This window comes from Gobio gobio (genome assembly GCF_949357685.1).
Source record: "Gobio gobio genome assembly, chromosome: 11".
In the NCBI taxonomy this organism is placed as follows: Eukaryota; Metazoa; Chordata; class Actinopteri; order Cypriniformes; family Gobionidae; genus Gobio; species Gobio gobio.
The window spans coordinates 7,684,244-7,703,755 of record NC_137104.1 but is presented as its reverse complement, the minus strand read 5'-3'; the positions used below and the strand labels follow the sequence as shown (position 1 = coordinate 7,703,755).

General features: G+C 35.9%; 2 protein-coding genes across 10 annotated transcripts in view; one reads left to right on the top strand and one right to left on the bottom strand.

Moving 5' to 3' along the window:
* The window catches only part of LOC307133915 (counting factor associated protein D-like), a 536,798-nt gene that overhangs the window by 264,647 nt on the left and 252,639 nt on the right, over positions 1-19,512 (bottom strand). The window lies entirely within an intron of this gene.
* On the top strand, positions 7,033-18,899 carry jtb (jumping translocation breakpoint). 9 transcript variants are annotated; one of them, XM_079829612.1, is made up of 7 exons: positions 7,050-7,132; positions 7,211-7,255; positions 9,171-9,370; positions 9,453-9,493; positions 9,577-9,668; positions 12,836-12,915; positions 17,531-18,899. In XM_079829612.1, exons 3-7 carry the CDS (start codon positions 9,267-9,269, stop codon positions 17,685-17,687), a joined length of 474 nt encoding a protein of 157 aa, XP_079685738.1. In that variant the 5' UTR covers positions 7,050-7,132; positions 7,211-7,255; positions 9,171-9,266; the 3' UTR covers positions 17,688-18,899. The 9 variants fall into 9 exon arrangements, with proteins under 9 accessions (XP_079685736.1, XP_079685740.1, XP_079685732.1 ...); XM_079829610.1 differs by lacking the exon at positions 7,211-7,255 and having other exon boundaries at positions 7,033-7,132; XM_079829614.1 differs by lacking the exon at positions 7,211-7,255 and having other exon boundaries at positions 7,040-7,132; positions 12,839-12,915.

The following is a 19,512-nucleotide window of genomic DNA, read 5'->3' as shown; positions in this document are numbered from 1 at the left end:
CTTTTTTTAAAGGGGGCCAGATTCGATGTTGTGGACATACCCGGGGGCCGGTCCCTTTTCTATTATATATATATATATATATATATATATATATATATATATATATATGTTTTGTTTCTTGGGAACATGACAGATTTGACAAAAGGACATTTATAGATATTTAACAATATCTGTAAAACTTTCATCAACCAAAAAGTTTTAATGGGTGAAATTTAAATATTATTTCTGAGTTAGAACTCTATTCTTATTTAGTGCTCTATTTAGATCACCATAGGTAAAACCACACTACAAACAATACTTTTCTTACTTGGTATTTCCGTCTTTTTTTGCAGTCCAAATATCTAAAAATTCTTAAATCAAGATGCTTTTACTAAGGAAAATTACATATTTTTTCTTGATTCCTGGGGGAAAAAATCAAAATGAATTGAGTTTTTGCTTGAAACAAACTAAATTATTTGCCAATGGATTAGAAAAATAATCGTGTTTCTGTTTGGGACAGAAAAAAAAAAAAGATTCCAAACAGAAACAGTTTTTCTTACCCCATTGGCAGATATATTTGCTTGTTTTAACCAAAAACTCACTTCAATTCCATTTTATTTTCCAGAAAATAAGAAAAATATCTAATGTCATTTAACTTATCTAGTAAATGCATCTTGATTTAAGAATTTTTAGATATATTTATACTAGAAACAAGACAGAAATACTAAATGACAGCATTTTTTGCAGTGCACACATAATTCTATATCTAGAATGGCTTTAAGGTATTAGTCTATAAACATATAAATACAAATGCACAAAACTGCAAGTTTATGACAAATATAGTCAGTGATTTGGCCTTTATTACTCATTTAATACATGTCTACATTACAAATAAAATCAAATAAGATATTAACCTAAATTTCTGACAAATTACCATGGTTACAGGTAGTGTTACCACAGTAAATCCATGATAAATGTTGGTCAATTGTTTGAAAAGTATTTTAACTGAATCGGCTCAGCTGATTTGCACGTTAGTGTTGTTGATTAAGTCAGTGCTGTTTAACTGGATTTAAATTCAATCAAATCACAGAGAGATTTGCAGCTTTCGTTCTGCTTTTGGCGCTGTTTCCCTGGCCTAAAATCTAGTACTGCCGCCTTGCGTTGACATCGTGAAACTGCACGATTTGCAAATTATCCGTGGGGGGCCACATATAATATATTTTAATAGACACGCTGCGGGCTGTTTGAAATTCATCCCTGGGCCACATTTGGCCCGCGGGCCGGACTTTGGACACCCCTGGCGTACAGAGTCATTTAACTTATGCTCGTTTATCACGCCTCTTGTGGAGTAGAAAATACAGAGCAGACTCCCCAGACCAATGTTCAATCTTAAATTGAGCTTGGTCTGGTGATAGCCAGACAAGGAGCTTCATAGACACAGGAAATAAGCAGGGGTGTGTTTCCCGTAAGGGTGTGAGCCTACACTGGTCTCACGGTTCGGTTCGATTACGATTATCATGCCATGGATTCGGTTCAGTTCAATATTTCACAATGCATTGACGATGCACTGTATCCTCATGTAAACAATTTTGTCAGTCAGTTATATGAACTGAACCTTTAATTTGACCTGCTCAAAGAAAACACGCTTCTTGAATGTATCAAACAAAACTCAAGTCTGAGCACAAAAGACAACAGGTGCGTTTATAACAAATACACAATATACTATTGTGCACCATAACTTCCGCTAAGTGAGGTCAAAATACGAGCGTGGTCATAGATGTATTCGTAGATACCTCATTAGCGCTTGCACTGATCAATAGAATGAGGATTCTACGATCGATATATCTATGACCACGCTTGTATTTTGACCTCACTTAGCGGAAGTTATGGCGGAGCTCAGAGATGATCACGTTCGTCTGATAAGAGGTAAAATAATAGCATAAATACTGCTCGGTTTCTCACAGAAACTGATCTTTTCGCTAGATAAGACCCTTATTCGTCATCTGGTATCATTTAAAGCCCTTTGAAGCTGCACTGAAACTGTCATTTGGACCTTGAACTGTTTGGAGCCCATTGAAGTCCATTATATGGAGAAAAATCCTGGAATGTTTTCATCAAAAACCTTAATTTCTTTTCGGCTGCAGAAAGAAAGACATGGACATCTTGGATGACATGGGGGTGAGTAAATTATCAGCAAAAGTTTATTTAAAAGTGAACTAATCCTTCAAGTCCACATGTCATGCAAACAAGAAAACAGGCCGAGAGCTGTCGTTCCAGCCACACAACTTTGCGATGCTGTTTGCGAATGTTCGTTGGAACTGTTTCGGGAAGCACTGACTCGTTGAACTATGTTGATAGACCCGAGGGAGTTACTGACAGACTGGGGAGAGAGGAGCTGCAACAATGGAGAATACGTGAAAAATAAGGTGTTTTTGAGCATTCAAGCGTGAAACCCTGTTCTAGTAGAGTCCAAAATCAAGACTGAAGGGCATAATAGGTCCTCTTTATCATTGTGTAATTTTTGTTGCTCTAAATCTGCATGACTTTCTTGTGGAACACACACATTTCTCAGTGATCCATGCAATAAAAGTCAACGGGGTGAAAAATGCAACATGGACCTTATTAAAGCCATACACGTTTGACATGAGGGTGAGTAAAATGATGCTTTTGGGTGAACTATCCCTTTAAGACTATGATCTTTCACAATGAATGCCTTTCATCAAGAGGTCAAAGATCCTTCTGGCACGGTGAAATGCTTATCATATCATTATCATACGATCACTTCTGTGTCACAACTTCAGCCATGTACAGACTCGCCACTATTTTGGAGAATTGAGTAAACTGAGAGAAGTCCTTGAGATGAGCATTGATGCATGATCTTTACATTAGTATGTATGCATGCAGTTATGGAACAGGATCTAGCTTTATATGACATGCAGTTCAGGTAACAGACAGCATGGAGGGGTTTGTACGGAATACAGCACTCCTCTGCCTTACTGACATACTGTAGCTAGAGAACACTGACCATGTGTTTACGGTACAACGGTGGCCCTAAGAGATTGTTTAGGCCACTTGTCATAGCATTAATTCATCATTCTAATGGACAGAACTGGAGTTCGCAATTTAAGCTGAATTTTCTACATCTCCCTTTGCATCGTCACAGATTCCAATATATGCTTTTTGAAAATCTAATTTCTACTGGACTGTATTTGAGAAGAAGAAGAAAAAGTAGTTCTTGTTTCCTACACACACTTTCTCTCTGTCCCTTTAAACAGAACACTGAACCTGTCAGGCATTAAGTAACACTTTTTTTCCTCATTGACATGATTGGTAATTGCTAATGTGAGAGGTAACTTGATCTATGATATGTATGTTTTACTCTGACATGATTGTAAAAAATGAATAAATCCAGATTTTGTTTATGAAAAACATGCGTAATAGATCTCTACAAATCATTTACGGTAATTTAATGCTCTTCTATATACATTTTGATCTTTTTTTTTTATTTGTGAGAGTGAAATCTGTATCTTTAAACGTGAAACGTACTATCAAACTGGACATCTGATGATAGGCTATTTTCCTATATTACTGTAATTATGACTATAAACTTAACTATATAAATAACTGTAAATACAAAAGTTGGGGTCAATAAGATTTGTTTATATTTTTGAAAGAAGTCTCTTCTGCTCACCAAGGCTGCATTTATTTGATCAAAAATAAAGCAAAACAGTATTGTAAAATCAATATTAATATAATTTAGCATGACTGTTTTCTGTTTTAATATATTTTGAAATGTAATTTATTCCTGTGATCAAATTTTCAGCATCATTACTCCAGTCTTCAGTGTCACATGATCCTTCAGAAATCATTCTCATATGATGATTTGAAACATTATTATCAATGTTGAAAACTGCTTAATATTTTTGTGGAAGCCATGATAAAAAAAAAATTCAGGATTCTTCGATTCATAGAAATGTCAAATTACAGTTCAATACTTTTAACAATTTTCCTAAACTCTTAACACACCAACACACCTACATCACACAATTGCCAAAACGGTTAATTTCATGCTCAAAACCACACATTGTAAACTAAACTCCAACATTAATTTTCAAAATACAATAATTCACTAACACAATACACTATCCAAAACCCTAACACATGTTCTCTTATGTTCTCTGCATAACTTCAATCAGTTTCTCTGTAACAATGAAATACAATACAGGAGATATAGTTGTTTTTCAATTCACAATATAAACAGCTGTTTACTTTTGACTTTAGCCTATAAGGTTAGGGTTTAGAACATTATGTTATCTCTTCTGACATACAGTGTTAAAGCATTGGTAAATTTGCCAGTTAAAATCCATAGTTTTGGTATTGCTTGTGTGTATAAGAAGTTGAAGCATTTTAAATGTGTGTTAACTGTATGCATTTTGTGTAAAAGCAACAATAAATGTGTTAATTGTATAGTCTACACAGACAGATGTTGTGCTAACTGCGTTAAGAGTTTAGGAAAACTGTTAAAAGTATTGAAAAAATTGTCATAGCGATTGTAAAAAACTGTAAATTCCCGCCAAATGTATTGCGCTTACAGATTAGAAAATAAGTGTGATTTCAAAATTTAAAAACATGTAAAATATATTGTACAAAATGACAAAAATTATGCAAAATGATCAGAATAGCAAACGACGTGATCATGGATCAAATTATTATAAGCGTGAATCAAAAAATTAAAAGCACATTAAAAAAAGAACGAAAATAATTTTCCTTGTTTTTTTACTCTGTTTTGTGCTCTCTTACATGCTCATATTTTATGTTTTGCGTGTGCTGTTTTTCTGTTCTCTACCACATTCATACAGACGTATGCAATGGGTTTCAGCTGTCGCATTCCTTGTGTCAAGCCACTGTTGAACAACTGACAGCGTCAGAAGCGTCTCGCCTGGGCTAAAGACAAAAAGGAAAAAAAGTGGTCCAAAGTTATGTTCTCTGATGAAAGTAAATTTTTCATTTCCTTTGGAAATCAGAGTCCGGAGGAAGAGAGGAGAGGCACACAATCTACATTGCTTGAGGTCCAGTGTAAAGTTTCCACAGGCAGTGATGGTTTGGGGTGCCATGTCATCTGCTGGTGTTGGTCCACTGTGTTCTCTGAGGTCCAAGGTCAACACAGCCGTATACCAGGAAGTTTTAGAGCACTTCATGCTTCCTGCTGCTGACCAACTTTATGGAGATGCAGATTTCATTTTCCAACAGGACTTGGCACCTGCACACAGTGCCAAAGCAACCAGTGCCATCAGTATTCCTGTTCTTAATTGGCCAGCAAACTCGACTCCATGCCACGCCGCATTGCTGCAGTAATTCAGGCAAAAGGAGCCCCAACTAAATATTGAGTGCTGTACATGCTCATACTTTTCATGTTCATACTTTTCAGTTGGCCAAGATTTCTAAAAATCCTTTCTTTTATTGGTCTTAAGTAATATCAGAGCCCGTCTACGGAGAGCCTGCCCACTCCCTATTAAGCCCTGTTGTACAGAATTTTGGTTGTAGTACCACCAGAGTTCCACTGGGGGCGATCGCCATGAGTGCAAAATGAATGGAAGTCAATGGGGCTTGACGGCTAAATTTGTCTCTTTCACCCGATTGCCGTTGAGAAATCTCAGAAATGATTGTAGATTTTGCAAGTTCAACATGGGTTTTAGGTCGAAAGTTGAATGAACGAGTACTTATGTCCTTTTGATTTCTTACAGGTTGAGTTGTTGTTGTCCATAACACGCTAGCATTCTGATAATGAACGCTGATTGGTCAGTGAAGGACTGATTACGACCAGAGATCCCGCTTGATGGCATCGTGTCATCTGAAGCGGGACCAGAAACAAACAAAACAAAAACTCTTCTAGCACGTGTATTTACCTGTGTCAGCTGTGTTGTCGATGCCTCGAGAGAAAAGAAAGTGCAGAGCGCGAAAGCACCAGAGCGACTGAAGGATTGCCGTTAAGCAGTATCTCTGGTCGTACATGTGTATGACGTCATTGACACTTTAAAAGACTTTTTAAAGCAAATAAGTGACTCTAAAAAATCTAACACCCAGCAATGTGTAATTTATTTGCATTTCCTTTCGAATACAACATTCAAATTACTAGATAAAAAATTATATCCTGAGAAAAGTGGATTTTTATTGGTATAGCGCCATAGACCTCCATTCATTCTGCACTCGTCCTGTGAGCGCCCTCATATGGAATCAGAGAGGAACTGCAACCAGTTCAGAAGCCGGAAGTTCAGTGAGAGTGAAACTTCTCGCCATATTAGACATTCTCTGGTAATATTCTAATTTTCTGAGATACTGAATTTGGGATTTTCCTTAGTTGTCAGTTATAATCATCAAAATTAAAAGATATAAACATTTGAAATATATCAGTCTGTGTGTAATGAATGAATATAATATACAAGTTTCACTTTTTGAATGGAATTAGTGAAATAAATCAACTTTTTGATGATATTCTAATTATATGACCAGCACCTGTACATATCCACATATATTTTGGAATTGGAACCATAGAATAAGTGTGTGTGTGTGTGTGTGTGTGTGTGTGTGTGTGTGTGTGTGTGTGTGTGTGTGTGTGTGTGTGTGTGTGTGTGTGTGTGTGTGTGTGTGTGTGTGTGTGTGTGTGTGTGTGTGTGTGGGCATGTTTTTGTGAAATATCAGGACACAAATGTGTATAATGACATGGGTATGACATGGGTATTACAAAAAGAGGGTGAAATATGAGGACGTTCCCCATGTCCTCACTTTTCAAAATGCTTATAAATCACACAGAATGAGTTTTTTTTTCACAGAAAGTAAACTGCACAGTCTCCTGTGATGGCTAGGTTTAGGGGCAGGGGCAGTGTAAGGGGATAGAAAATTCGGTTTGTACGGTATAAAAACCATTACGCCTATGGAAAGTCCCCACATTTCACAAAAAAAACCCTGTGTGTGTGTGTGTGTGTGTGTGTGTGTGTGTGTGTGTGTGTGTGTGTGTGTTAATGAAAACTGAGAGCCGCTCCACTAGAGGGCGATACACTTTAATCTGATTTGAAACACACATTCTCGTGTGACGTAATCCTCTCCGTTTCACTATGGCAGGCAGGCCCTTATCTAGAGGTCTCTGTAAATAAAGGTATTAATACTGTGAATTCAGAGCTAACAGTCGTGTGTGTGTGTGTATAAAGTGATCGATGAGTGTTAGGTGTTTCAGAGATCCTCTCACGGAGAGACGGGCGCGCGGATAACATGACGTCGGGTGAGTAATGCGCGTCCCCTGATGATGTGGACCGTGTTTGGTTGGAGCTTTAACACACTTTAACACACTTTCTGTGTTTACGGAACTCGTCCTACTTACTTCTGTCCTAATAACAGTTTGCCAAGTCCGGGTATTTTGTGTCGGCGGAAGTTCTTTCTCCGTTTTAATATCAAACACTGAGTTTATGTTTTTTTAACGGTTGGTATTTTTCAACGACAAGACAAAACCCGGTGAGATTATGTAAATACTGCTTTGTTTAATAAACATTGTTCAATGTAATCATATAATTAAACATAAATTAAATTTTAAGTATCTTTAGATTAGTTTGCTACTTTTTGTTAGCTACCTGTAGTCTAGCTATGCTTCACTGAAGTTTAACGGTTTTACAGATGTATGTGTAGCTTGACAAACACCAAAGTAACATCCTCAAGGGTTTTAATTGTTCTACTAACACTGTAACTTAGTAGCAGTTATACTTGATTATATTACTGTTTTTTGAACACGTCACTTGTGTCTTTATTTATCACGTGATAGCCCAGGTAATGAGATTATCAATATTCAAAACGCCTGTCAGTGTGTCTTCTATATTAGTGTTTAACACTGAACCTGTCAGGCATTAAGTAACACTTTATTCCCCTCATTGACATGATTGGTAACTTGATCTATGATATTTATGTTTAACTCTGACATGATTGTAAAAAAAAAAGAGTAAATCCAGATTTTGTTTATGAAAAACATGCGTAACAGATCTCTATAAATAATTTACAGTACTTCTGTATACATGTTGATAATTTGTTTTAGTTTGTTAGAGTGAAATCTGTATCTTTAAACATGAAACGTTGTGTCAAACTGGACATCTGATGATGGATTTATGATTTATTAGAATTATTCCAGTGGTTATGGCAGGTACCGGCGGAATTATAACTATAAACTGTAATAATAAAGTATTTACGAAAGAAGTCTCTTATGTTTACCAAGACTGCATTTATTTGATTTAAAAAAATAAAATAGCAAAACAGTAATATTGTGAAATATTACTATAATTTAGCATTTATGAATCAGAAAATATTCAACTATATTACTGATCAGCTCATTTCAATTATCATAGTCATAATTAAGAGAGAACATGTTGAAAATATTCATTATTAGATAAAAAGGTCAGAAATATGATTTTAAAAGTCATAATAGCGAGATAAAAAGTAGAAAATTCGACATGCTAAGTCATAATTATAAGATAAAATGTTGAAAATTATGATTTTAAAAGTCTTCATTATTAGATAAAAAGTCAAATCATTGTGAGATGAACAGTTGAAATTAGGACTTTTAAAATTCTGAGATAAATGGATTTAAAGTCAAAATTATGACTTAAAAATCTAAATAAGATAATAAGGCTGAAATTAGATTTTTTTTTTTAAAGTCTAAATTATGACCAAAACACACACTGACATTTAAGAGATTAAATCATGCGCTTTAATTTTTTGATTCACACTTATTATAATATTTAAATTATTGTTTTCATTTTGTGCAATATTTTTTTACATCAGTTTTTACAACAGAAATGAATCAATCAAAAATTTCCTTTAGCTTTTCATCTAAAACAAAATGAATTTCCTATCATCACTGTGTTGTGAGAAGCGCTATGGAAATAAAGCTGACTTGACTATTTTTAAATGTAGTTTTATTTATTCCTGTGATCAAATCTGTATTTTCAGCATCATTACTCCAGTCTTAAGTGTCACATGATCCTTCAGAAATCATTCTAATATGCAGTGATATACTTGTTTATATACATTTTTTTTGAACACGTTGCTTGAGTGTTGATTGATCACGTGACGTTATAGCCCAGCTAATGAGGAAACGCCTGTCAGTGTTTACATGATGTTCAGCTTCTTTGTTTTTTCACTTGTCTTCGTAGATACTTTGGATGTTTTGCTGCTCTGAAGGAAAGCTGAAGGAATAACTTTGAGCTATGAGCCGCCAGTGAACGTCAGTTGTGCTACTTCATAAACGCATGTGCACCAGAGTGATGGAGAGTGACTGTAGGATCCCCATGTCCTGTCTGAGGCCCCGGATCCTGGCCCTGCATGCTTTATTCTGGGGCTTAGTGTCTCTCAGGTGAGAAACACTTCAAATTCATTCTCTCCTAAACGCTTTGATCACGTTTACTAATTCCACGTTCACACTTTTTTCCCCTTAGAGTGTTTGGAGCAGCTCTTCTTAGCGATGAGAAGGCAGCAGGTACTTACTGTACAGGAATCAGGATTTCACCGCAGACAAGAGCGCACATATAGTAATAATCCTCTGTGTTTTTTCTCTTGCAGCTGCGGTGACAAAGGCAGTGAGCGCTCCATGTTGGCAGGTGGAGGAGTTTGTGGTGGCTAAAGAGTGCAGCGCATGCGAAGGTTTCCATTCGGTGAGTTTCTGGGACATACAGAAGTTTAGGGTCAGTAAGATTTATTTAATGTTTTTGAAAGAAGTCTCTTCTGCTCACAAAGGTTGCATTTAATTGATCAAATACAGTAAAAACGGTAACATGAAATATTATTACAAAATAAAATATTGTAAAAATGCAACTTATTCCTGATGCAAAGCTTAATTTTGATCCTTGAATATGCTGATTTGGTGCTCAAGAAACATTTCGGTAACCCTTTATTTTACAGCGTCATTGTTACATGTAGTTACTATAGTAATAACTATAAATTATGCATAATTACATGCAACTAACCCTAAACTAAACTCTATAGTAAGTACATTATTATTACTCGGTACTTAAATGTATAATTACAGTGTAACAATTACACCTTAAAATAAAGTGTAACCAACATTTCTTTTTATTATCAAGGTTGAAAACAGTTGTGCTGCTTTATGAAATATCATTTTTTTATAACTGTCGTTGTGGATCAATTCAATGCATCCTTGCTGAAAAAAAGTATTATTTGTGTCTATATGTGGTAGGTACTTTTAAAGTGCGTTAGCAGCAATACAAGAAGACAGTGAAGTAGGGCTGGGCGATATATATCGTGAGATTGTTATGCGCATCTCATCAGTAAAGCCGGTTAATTGATTAGTAGTAAATCGCCTTCACCTGCTTTCAGATGGCGCGGCATTTACTACAAAGAGCCGTAGTTAACTGACAAGCTGAGCCATATCGCATTAATATCCGGACGTATCGCCAGCGATAATAAATGCGATATGGCTCAGCTTGTCAGTTAACTACGGCTCTTTGTACACAGCAAAAACTCCAGTGTTAAATTAACACTCCTGGGAGTGTATATGAGTCCACTCAAGAGTGTTGAAGGTAATGAGATAATAAAGTGATTAATTTAGTGATGATTGATCATTATTGAAGACACCTGATGATAACAAGCAGAATCTCTGAAGGAGAAAATCTCAAATTGTAAGCCACCGTTATGGGGATGGGTGTTTGCTTTAGTTGGGCTCTTGACCCTTATGTTATTAACTTTAGATTTTGTCTGGCTGCTGTATCTGAGTTATAACTGCCAGAAGAACAAAAATAAAAAGTTATCTGTTGGTTATATTATAACAATCATCATTTAAACTATGTTTTTGATTTATGTTGTTGTTTACAGCATAACCTTGATTCTGCATAAATATACAAAATTTTAGATATAATATAAAGGATTTCTTAAAAGTTGTTTTTTAAAAAAATCCCTTCTTTTAGGCACAACCATGGTGACAAGCAGAATATTCAATTAGGAAAAGTAAATTACATAGACAATTCAGATCATAATTTATTCATACCGCAATGCATGATGGGATCCATTAATGAGTTGTGATTGGTGGTAGCCACTGCAACAAGCTTTATTATTGTCACCATTGTTGAGACTCACAGGCTGATTATTGATATGTGTGTTTCTAAATTAATTTATTTGAAAGTCTTTTGATCAGAACAATGTTTATTAAATATTTTGGATTATAAGAAAAAAACTGATAATTACCTGCTGTAAAATCACAACGCTGGTGCTAACAATGTTAAACCAAACTATCTCAAAAAGTTTCATTTTTCTGATCACAGCATGATTATGTCAAAATTTGGCCAACACTATCAGATCACACTTTTCTTTGTTACGTTGACTGTTATAAATCAATAACAGCAGACAAACAAAATCTAAAGTTAAGAATATAAGGGTCAAGAGCCCAACTAAAGCAAACACCCATCCCCATAACGGTGGCTTACAATTTGAGATTTTCTCCTTCAGAGATTCTGCTTGTTAACATCAGGTGTCTTCAATAATGCTCAATCATCACTAAATTAATCACTTAATTATCTCATTAACTTCTCTAACTTCTTTCTTAATTTAACACTGGAGTTTTAGCTTTGTAGTAAATGCCGCTCCATCTGAAAGCAGGTGAAGGCGATTTACTACTAATCAAGGAACCGGCTTTACTGATGAGATGCGCATAACAATCTCACGATATATATCGCCCAGCCCTACAGTGAAGTACTCACAGTTCGCACAATATAACAATAAAAACAGGACAATAGACTATAAACTTTATAAAAAACACACCTTTATTTCTATAGCGCTTTTCACAACACAGATGCTTCAAAGCAGCTTTACAGGGATGATAGGAAATTAATTTTGTTTTAGATGAAAAGCTAAAGTAAGTTTTTGATAGATTCATTTCTGTTTAAAATATAAAAAATATGTTGCACAATGAAAACAATAATGTAAATATTATTATAAGTGGGAATAAAAAAATTAAAGCTAATTTAAAAAAAAATCAAGCATGATTTCATCTCTAAAATGTCTTAGTGTGTTTTGATCATAATTTAGATTTTTAAGTTATAATTTTGATTTTAAATCCTTTTTTCTCAGAAATTTTAATATGTTCATCTCACAATGACTTAGCATGTCCTATTTTTGACTTTTTATCAAATAATGAGGACTTTTAAAATCATATTTTCAACATTTTATCTTATAATTTTTACTTAGCATGTTGTATTTTTGTCTTTTTATCTCACTATCATGACTTTTAAAATCACATTTTTGACTTTTTATCTAATAATGAGGACATTTAAAATCATATATATGATTTTATGATAATTGAAATGAGCTGATCAGTAATATAGTTGAATATTTAGTGTCCCCATACTATATACTACATACTATACACCTGTAATAAATAAACAATATTAAGAACATTTAGAAATGAATAAAGTAGCTATATAAATTAATTATAATTGTATTATTAAAACCATATTCTGTCCCAAGAAACAATAATTATTGCACATATTGAAGTATTGAGAATGACACAAATAATTAAATGTTAGTAAAAGTCCAGTCAAACAATAAAAGCACATTTTTGATTTATTGAAAGAAAGAAAAAAACAGTAAAATGTAATGCATTGGAGGGACCTAGTTCCTAAGGTCAAGGGTTAATGATACCTCAGCACAAGATAGATGTATTATAAAGTCTCACAGCAGTAGGCATAAAATATGTGTGTATGTGTAGATAGATTGTGAATTGTGATCATTCCAGCAGAAAAGCCTTTTTAATCTTTTTGAGAATTAATTGAAACGTTTCCTTTGCTTGCCTTGTAAACTTTCTTCACAGAAGTCAATACCAGCCTGCAGCCTAACAGGGTTTGTAGAAACGATCAACTGCACAAAGTCTAACAGAGAAGAATACAAGAGGTGAGTGTCTCTCTCTCCTCCCATCCATAATATAGATCCTATTCTGGGCTGTTTACTGAAGACAACTATGGTCGCAAGTTCCGTCATTACCAACAAAATTCAACATAGTTGGCTAACGATAACTCACCCCAGTTCGGTTAACAATACCTGGTTCTCTGTCCATATATATTTTTTGTCTACGCATTCTAAACCACAAGTAATTTATTACATTTAATAAGTCACAGCTTCCCCAACAAATACAAATTGCACTAAATTGCCCAAAAGTGATGATTTTGTAACTGTGCTTTATTTGCAAATCATTTGTGCAACATTCCAACGCTGTGTTGATCCTGTCTGGCTTTATATATGGTCAGGCACTTGCATGTGTCTATTATTAACATTTCACCAAAATCAAGCTCAAATGGAGGTATGAGGTTTTGTGCAGTAAATTTCGGACATGCGTGTTTTGTCCGTCATTAGAACAGCCTCGTCTGAGGCAGTAAGTGCATCGCATTACATTTTCATCATCTTACAGGTAGGGTTGGGAACCGAGAACCGGTTCTTATGCAGAACCGAAACTGATTTTTGAAAAATACCAGAACCGCGCGAAATTCCTAAGTTTCGGTTCCGAAAACGGTTCTGGTGCAATGTGTGTGCGAAGCGCTGGAAGCGAATCCTTTCATAGCGAGTGACAGCCAGTGTTGCCAACTCCGTGATTTTCCCGTTTTCCACTGTTGCCGCGGGCTGTGTTTCATGTCCGCGGGTTGAAACGATTGTGCAATTGTGCGGGTTTTGTTGTGAAAACCTGGCAACCCTGGCTCACCTCATCATGAATATTAATTACGTTGCCTGCCGCTTCCAGGAGGGCAACGCAGTTCAGGCTGAAAGCCCTCGCGCTACACATTTACGGTTTTGCGTCAGATATTTTCTCGTTGACCACCAGCATGGCGAAGAGAAAGTCACAAGTATGGATTCATTTCCAAAGAATGAATGATAATGAAGCAAAATGTAACACGTGAAAAGTTAATAACATGCAAAGGAGGCTGCACTAGCAATTTGACAAAACATTTGCTACAGCACAGAGTGCCACAGGGCTTATACCAGATTTATAGTGAAAGGCATATATATATATATATTTATATATATATATATATATATTTGTCAACCGTTGAGTCACCATGGTTTAGGTAAGCGTTTAGGCACAATTACCTTTGTAATGCTGAATTGCAATTTATTATTTACAAGTTCACTGAATAACTGAATTACTATTAAATTAATATATAACTAACTAATTAATAAATATAACTAATAAATATAATTTATAACTTAAAATGTAATAAGACAATTTCAGAGGTGTTCATTTGAAAAAAAATGTGTTGCAAGAATGGCTTAATTAATACTGTAATATATGTACAGTACAGGACTTTTTTGACATTGCAAACCTGTAAATAAATTTTAGAGCAAGTAATAAACACAAAATGGATTGTTTGAGTTGCGTATTGTGCCTTTTTCCTTTACCACTATTTGTTTAATAATTTTAATGGAACCGGAATCGGAACCGGAATCGTTAGGCAGAACCGGAACCGGAACCGGAACCGGAAAATTTCTCACGATTCCCAACCCTACTTACAGGTTACTGTAAGTTTACTGTCGCTTCGTGGAGGCTCATTTTTTTCTGTCATTTGGCCAAAATGTTATAAAAGATGAAGTGCTTAACACAGACTATTTAAAACAGGATTGGCTTTGACTCAATAACAAATGCTAGACTAAAGGCCTGTGAACACCGGGACGATTATCGCCAGCGTTTTTCGAGACGTTTTTCGGTGCGTCTTTGTGTTCACACCCGAGCGATTTTCACTGGCGATGCGCCGAGCAGCTCATCTTCTTCTTTGTCTACTTACTTCCTCTTTGTCACATCAATGTGTGCTCAACAAGACCGTTTTGTGCTTAAGTGGTGTTTTACTGTAACTTCAGCAGCTCCAGGCATGTGAACAAAAGCGCCGATCTCATTGGTAGGACAGTTTAACGCGCCGCGTCAAAACAAAAAAACTATTCCCCGTCCCGGTGTGAACAGGCCTTAAAGGGATAGTTCACCCAAAAATGAAAATTCTGTCATCATTTCCTCACCCTCAAGTTGTTCCAAACCTGTATGAGTTTCTTTGTTCTGCTGAACACAAAAGAAGATATTTTGAAGAATTTGTGTAACAAAGCAAATAGAGCAACCATTGACTAACATAGTATTTTTTTCCCTACTATGGTAGTCAATAGTTGCTCTATCTGCTTGGTTACAAACATTCTTCAGAATATCTTCTTTTGTGTTCAGCAGAACAAATACACTCATACAGGTTTGGAACAACTTTGGGGTGAGGAAATGATGACAGAATTTTCATTTTTGGCTGAACTATCCCTTTAAAGGTCCCGTTTTTCCTGGGTTTTTTTAAGCTTTGATTGTGTTTACAGTGTGCAATATAACATGTGTTCATGTTTCGCGTGTAAAAAAACAGTATTTTTCACACAATTTACTTATCTGTATACCACTGTTTTCACTGTCCTCAAAACGGCTTGAAAGATTTCCTTATTCTATGAAGTCCCTCCTTCAGAAATACGTAACGAGTTCTGATTGTGCCAGCGGTTCCTGTGTTGTGATTCGACAGCAGCTTAGCGCACGTTGCCCGGAAAGGTCACGCCTCTTACAATAACGGGGAGATGCATGCGCTCAAAGTACAGCGTCCCTGAAGGCCAAACAAAGGTGATTTGACTCCGGGATGAAAATAACAGCGTCTGGACAACATGGCGACAAACACACTACAAACGCAACCGAACGCAACACTTCCTCTTCTCCACATGGGAGAGCAACAAGACCACGCCCCCTTTTTTGCGTATTCTTGTGGGCGGAGGTTAGTCAACAAACTGTTCTATTGACGTCATTAAAGCAGGAAGTACAGGGATGTAGTCCAAACCGGCCGTTCGCTGTAGGCTTTGAAAGGGAACTTCTGTTAAATAAAATATCTCGCTTGCCATTGAACTTTGAGCTTTATAACTTTACAGATATTATTTATGCTCTAACAGCAACATTACACACTAACTAAAGTTTGAAAAATGGGATCACGACCTTTAAGACACTCTGCTCCTCAAATACAAAAAAACATCAGCCTTTATATGTGTATGTGTTTCTTGAGTAAAGAAAATGCTGTACTTATTCAAACAACCAGTTGTTTATTTACACTTGCATTACAAACCAGCAGAGACGCTCCAAAATGTGTGCGGCACTTCATTCACGATAGAGGTCGGGTGGAGTTATGAGGTTTGACTAAAGGTGGACGATTAATCGAAAAGTGATCAAAACCGAAATTCAGAACCTCGGTTATTCAGAATGTCGGTTATTTCGGTTTTAGTCACGTGACTCCGCCCCATTCAAGCCCCCGAAGCGAAATCACTTTCACTTGCATCCTCATGAAGTTTGTCAATTAAATGCGTTTAAAGGCTTGCCAGTTTGAACATTAAAGCGATTGTGCACTATTCAATATGTGTCTCTGACAATGCGTGCGCCCTGAAGTCAGATCACTTTCACTTGCATCCTCACAAAACTTTGTCAATTGTATGTGTTTTAAGGCCTGCCCGTTTGAACATTGAAGCGATTTTAGACCATCAGTTGTGTCATTATATTGAACTAATGCACTGATGCATTGTGACGCATGAACACTCACAGACAGAAGCTCGCACATCACGTGAAGATCGCGTGCAGAGAGCATCGCAGAAACGCAGTGACTAAAGTAAAGTCACTAAAGTGGCTTAGAAACTCGACCGTTATAGGCTTGTATTTTAATACCTTTTGAAGTAAGTACAAACCACAGCTTCATAATGAATAGAGACGGTATGAGTAATTCACACACACAATCACTCTCTCATTAATGCAATCAGATAAATGTAATGTAGGCCTACTGTGCTAATGTATCTGTATCTGATGTACAACTAGCAGAAATCTGCCCCACTGCTGAAATCACAAAGAAATGCACTTTTTCATTAGAAAAAGAATTCCACCTTTTAATAGTGGAAAATATTTACAGTAAAAATCTTATCTGGAACTTAAAGTTATGAGTGGCTTAACTTATAAAGTTAAGCAAAAAATGGAAAGCCAAAAAAAAAAAGCAAAATAATCGTTCATTAATTGTAATCGAGGTAAAATGTTCAATTAATCGAGGTTTTTATTTTTGGTCAAATCGTTACAGCCCTAGCTGAAAGTGAGCTGTTTCCTTCAAGTATTTTAAAATCACAATCACTTTAATAGTTGAACATATTTACAGTACAAACCTTATCAGTGAAATATGAGGGCAAAAAAGGTAAAACGTTCAATTAATCGAGATTTTTATTTTAGGTCAAATCGCTCCAGCCCTAAGTTTAACTGATGGTTTGAGTTTGGAGGTTTGGTCACAAGCTCTTTTTAATACTTTTCATTGGCTAAATATTTGCTAAACCCACATACAGGCATAAAGGGTGACCAATAGTAATGATGAATAACGTAATATGGAGAAACAAGGTTTCCACTCCACAACGATGAAATGTTTTTCTGGCTCACTGTAATTCCTCAATAAATCATGCTAATTGAATTCACCTTTTCTCATTGTTTTCCACTCAGCTGTCGCTCAACCAAAATGGAGGAGCATCTCTTTTGGAAGTTTGAAGGCGCAATGCTGGGTCTCACTGTTGTGTTTGCAATAGTGGTGGTGGCGAGGCAGCGCTCACTTGACCGCCAGGCCTCAGACAAGGTTCGGAGACAGATAGAATCTATTTAGTTGGCCGGACTGTACTAAAATTTAAGGGTGTTATAAACTCTCAGCAACAGTTCATGGAGGCTTCCAGACTTTATCACTGGTTTATTCTTACTGGACGCACAAAGCTCTGAACAGTGTGCCCTTATTCCCCAAACTGACATTACTGGTGGATGCTGCTTCTCTGCAGGATTTAACTTGAGTGGACTAGATGTGAATCTCAAGAACGTCAAACAAAATGGAAGACGAGGAGTAAGACAGTTCCTATTTTCTAACAGAAGATGTACAGCTCTGCATATACCTGTTCTTTCAAATGCTGTGAAGGTGTGTGTAGACAAAATATGTGTGTGTGTTGCATGTTATAAATAATCCTAAAGCACATTAAGTATTTTGTTAAGCTGAGAATGAACCGTATGGTGAAAGTCCTAAAAGAAGACATTTTCATCACTATGGGTTTATGTAAGACGGGGTGAGTTTCAGTGAATATCTAAGATTTTTTTATTTTTTGTTCATTTTGGAAAGTGCTACACTTCCTGACTTTCTCCAAAACTGACACTCGTTCATCCATTAACATTGACATGTTTCTTCCAGGAACATAAAGTAGTTAAATTAATCTTAAATGTGCAGTTGTCATTTGTTAAATCCTTGTTTTCAGTGTATACTTTTATAGAGGCTTATAGGTGCCCTTTATTAAAGTGTTTTATTTTTTTTCCGTCATTGTTTTACTTCCGGTCTTTGCCCTCTTGAGTGAAAACAGATATTTTATATACAAATTATGTGAACAAATGTCTTGGTTCTCAAAAATACCAGCTCTGTACTCACATCTGATTGATATATGCAAGACTGTGTTAAAGTGTATTTGAAGCTGCTTGACTTGTTGGGATGAAAAGGATAAGATTTCAACCCAACCCTAAAGCTCTTCACAGCAAAATAACATTGTTGAAGTGGATATTGCAATGAACTTGAGAGATTTTGTTTCATCATTTTACTCTCTTGGTTTTGGTTATTGAACTTTTCCTCATTTATTTAAAATTATGATTGGTTTGACAGAGCAATGCCTTTTTGCTAAGGCTGATTGGTGGTGTTTAAGCTCCACAATTTGAGGAAGCCGTGTAAATTTGATCAGGCTTTGTTCCCCATGATCTACCTACAATGTAAAAGGTATTTTCATGAAAGATGTGTGATACTTCCTGTCCTTGATACGGAACTGAGGAATAAATAGGGATAAGGAATGTGTCTGGTGTCACATGATTCTGTCATGATGGAATATAATGTGTTTTGTTTTGTGATGAAAGTAAAAAAGAGAGATCACAAACTCCATAAAAAGAAATGAGTGCACTTTGATCCTTTTGGGCAGGAGCAGATGTGGCCGTGTTGAGAATAAGTCATGGCAGAACAGAACTTTGCTGTGTTACACTGTGGACAGGAGGAAAAGGACAAATGGTAAGAGCTATGGTCCTCTGCACACAAAATGTTTGAAGCCAGGGTTTCCCAATTTGGGATTTACAAACCCTGGGGACTTAGTATGAATTGTATAATTTGATTAAAATAGAAAAAATGCCATTAAAATCCTCACCATTAAACGAAAATATTACTGTAAATCTCATAATGTAGCTACTTCAAGTATATAATTTCAGTTGACAAAAAAATTGGGAACGTCTGTCTTCTTAAATAATAAACGTTGGATGTGACTTTCCTACAGGATACACACGACAATCGTGTTCATCACACAGACTTATAATAAGCAACCCTTGACAAAAAATCCTAAAGGATTCCAATACGAAACCTGTACAGGATTCCATTCAGAATGTCTATCTTATTTTGGAACATTTCCTATAGGATTACGTTA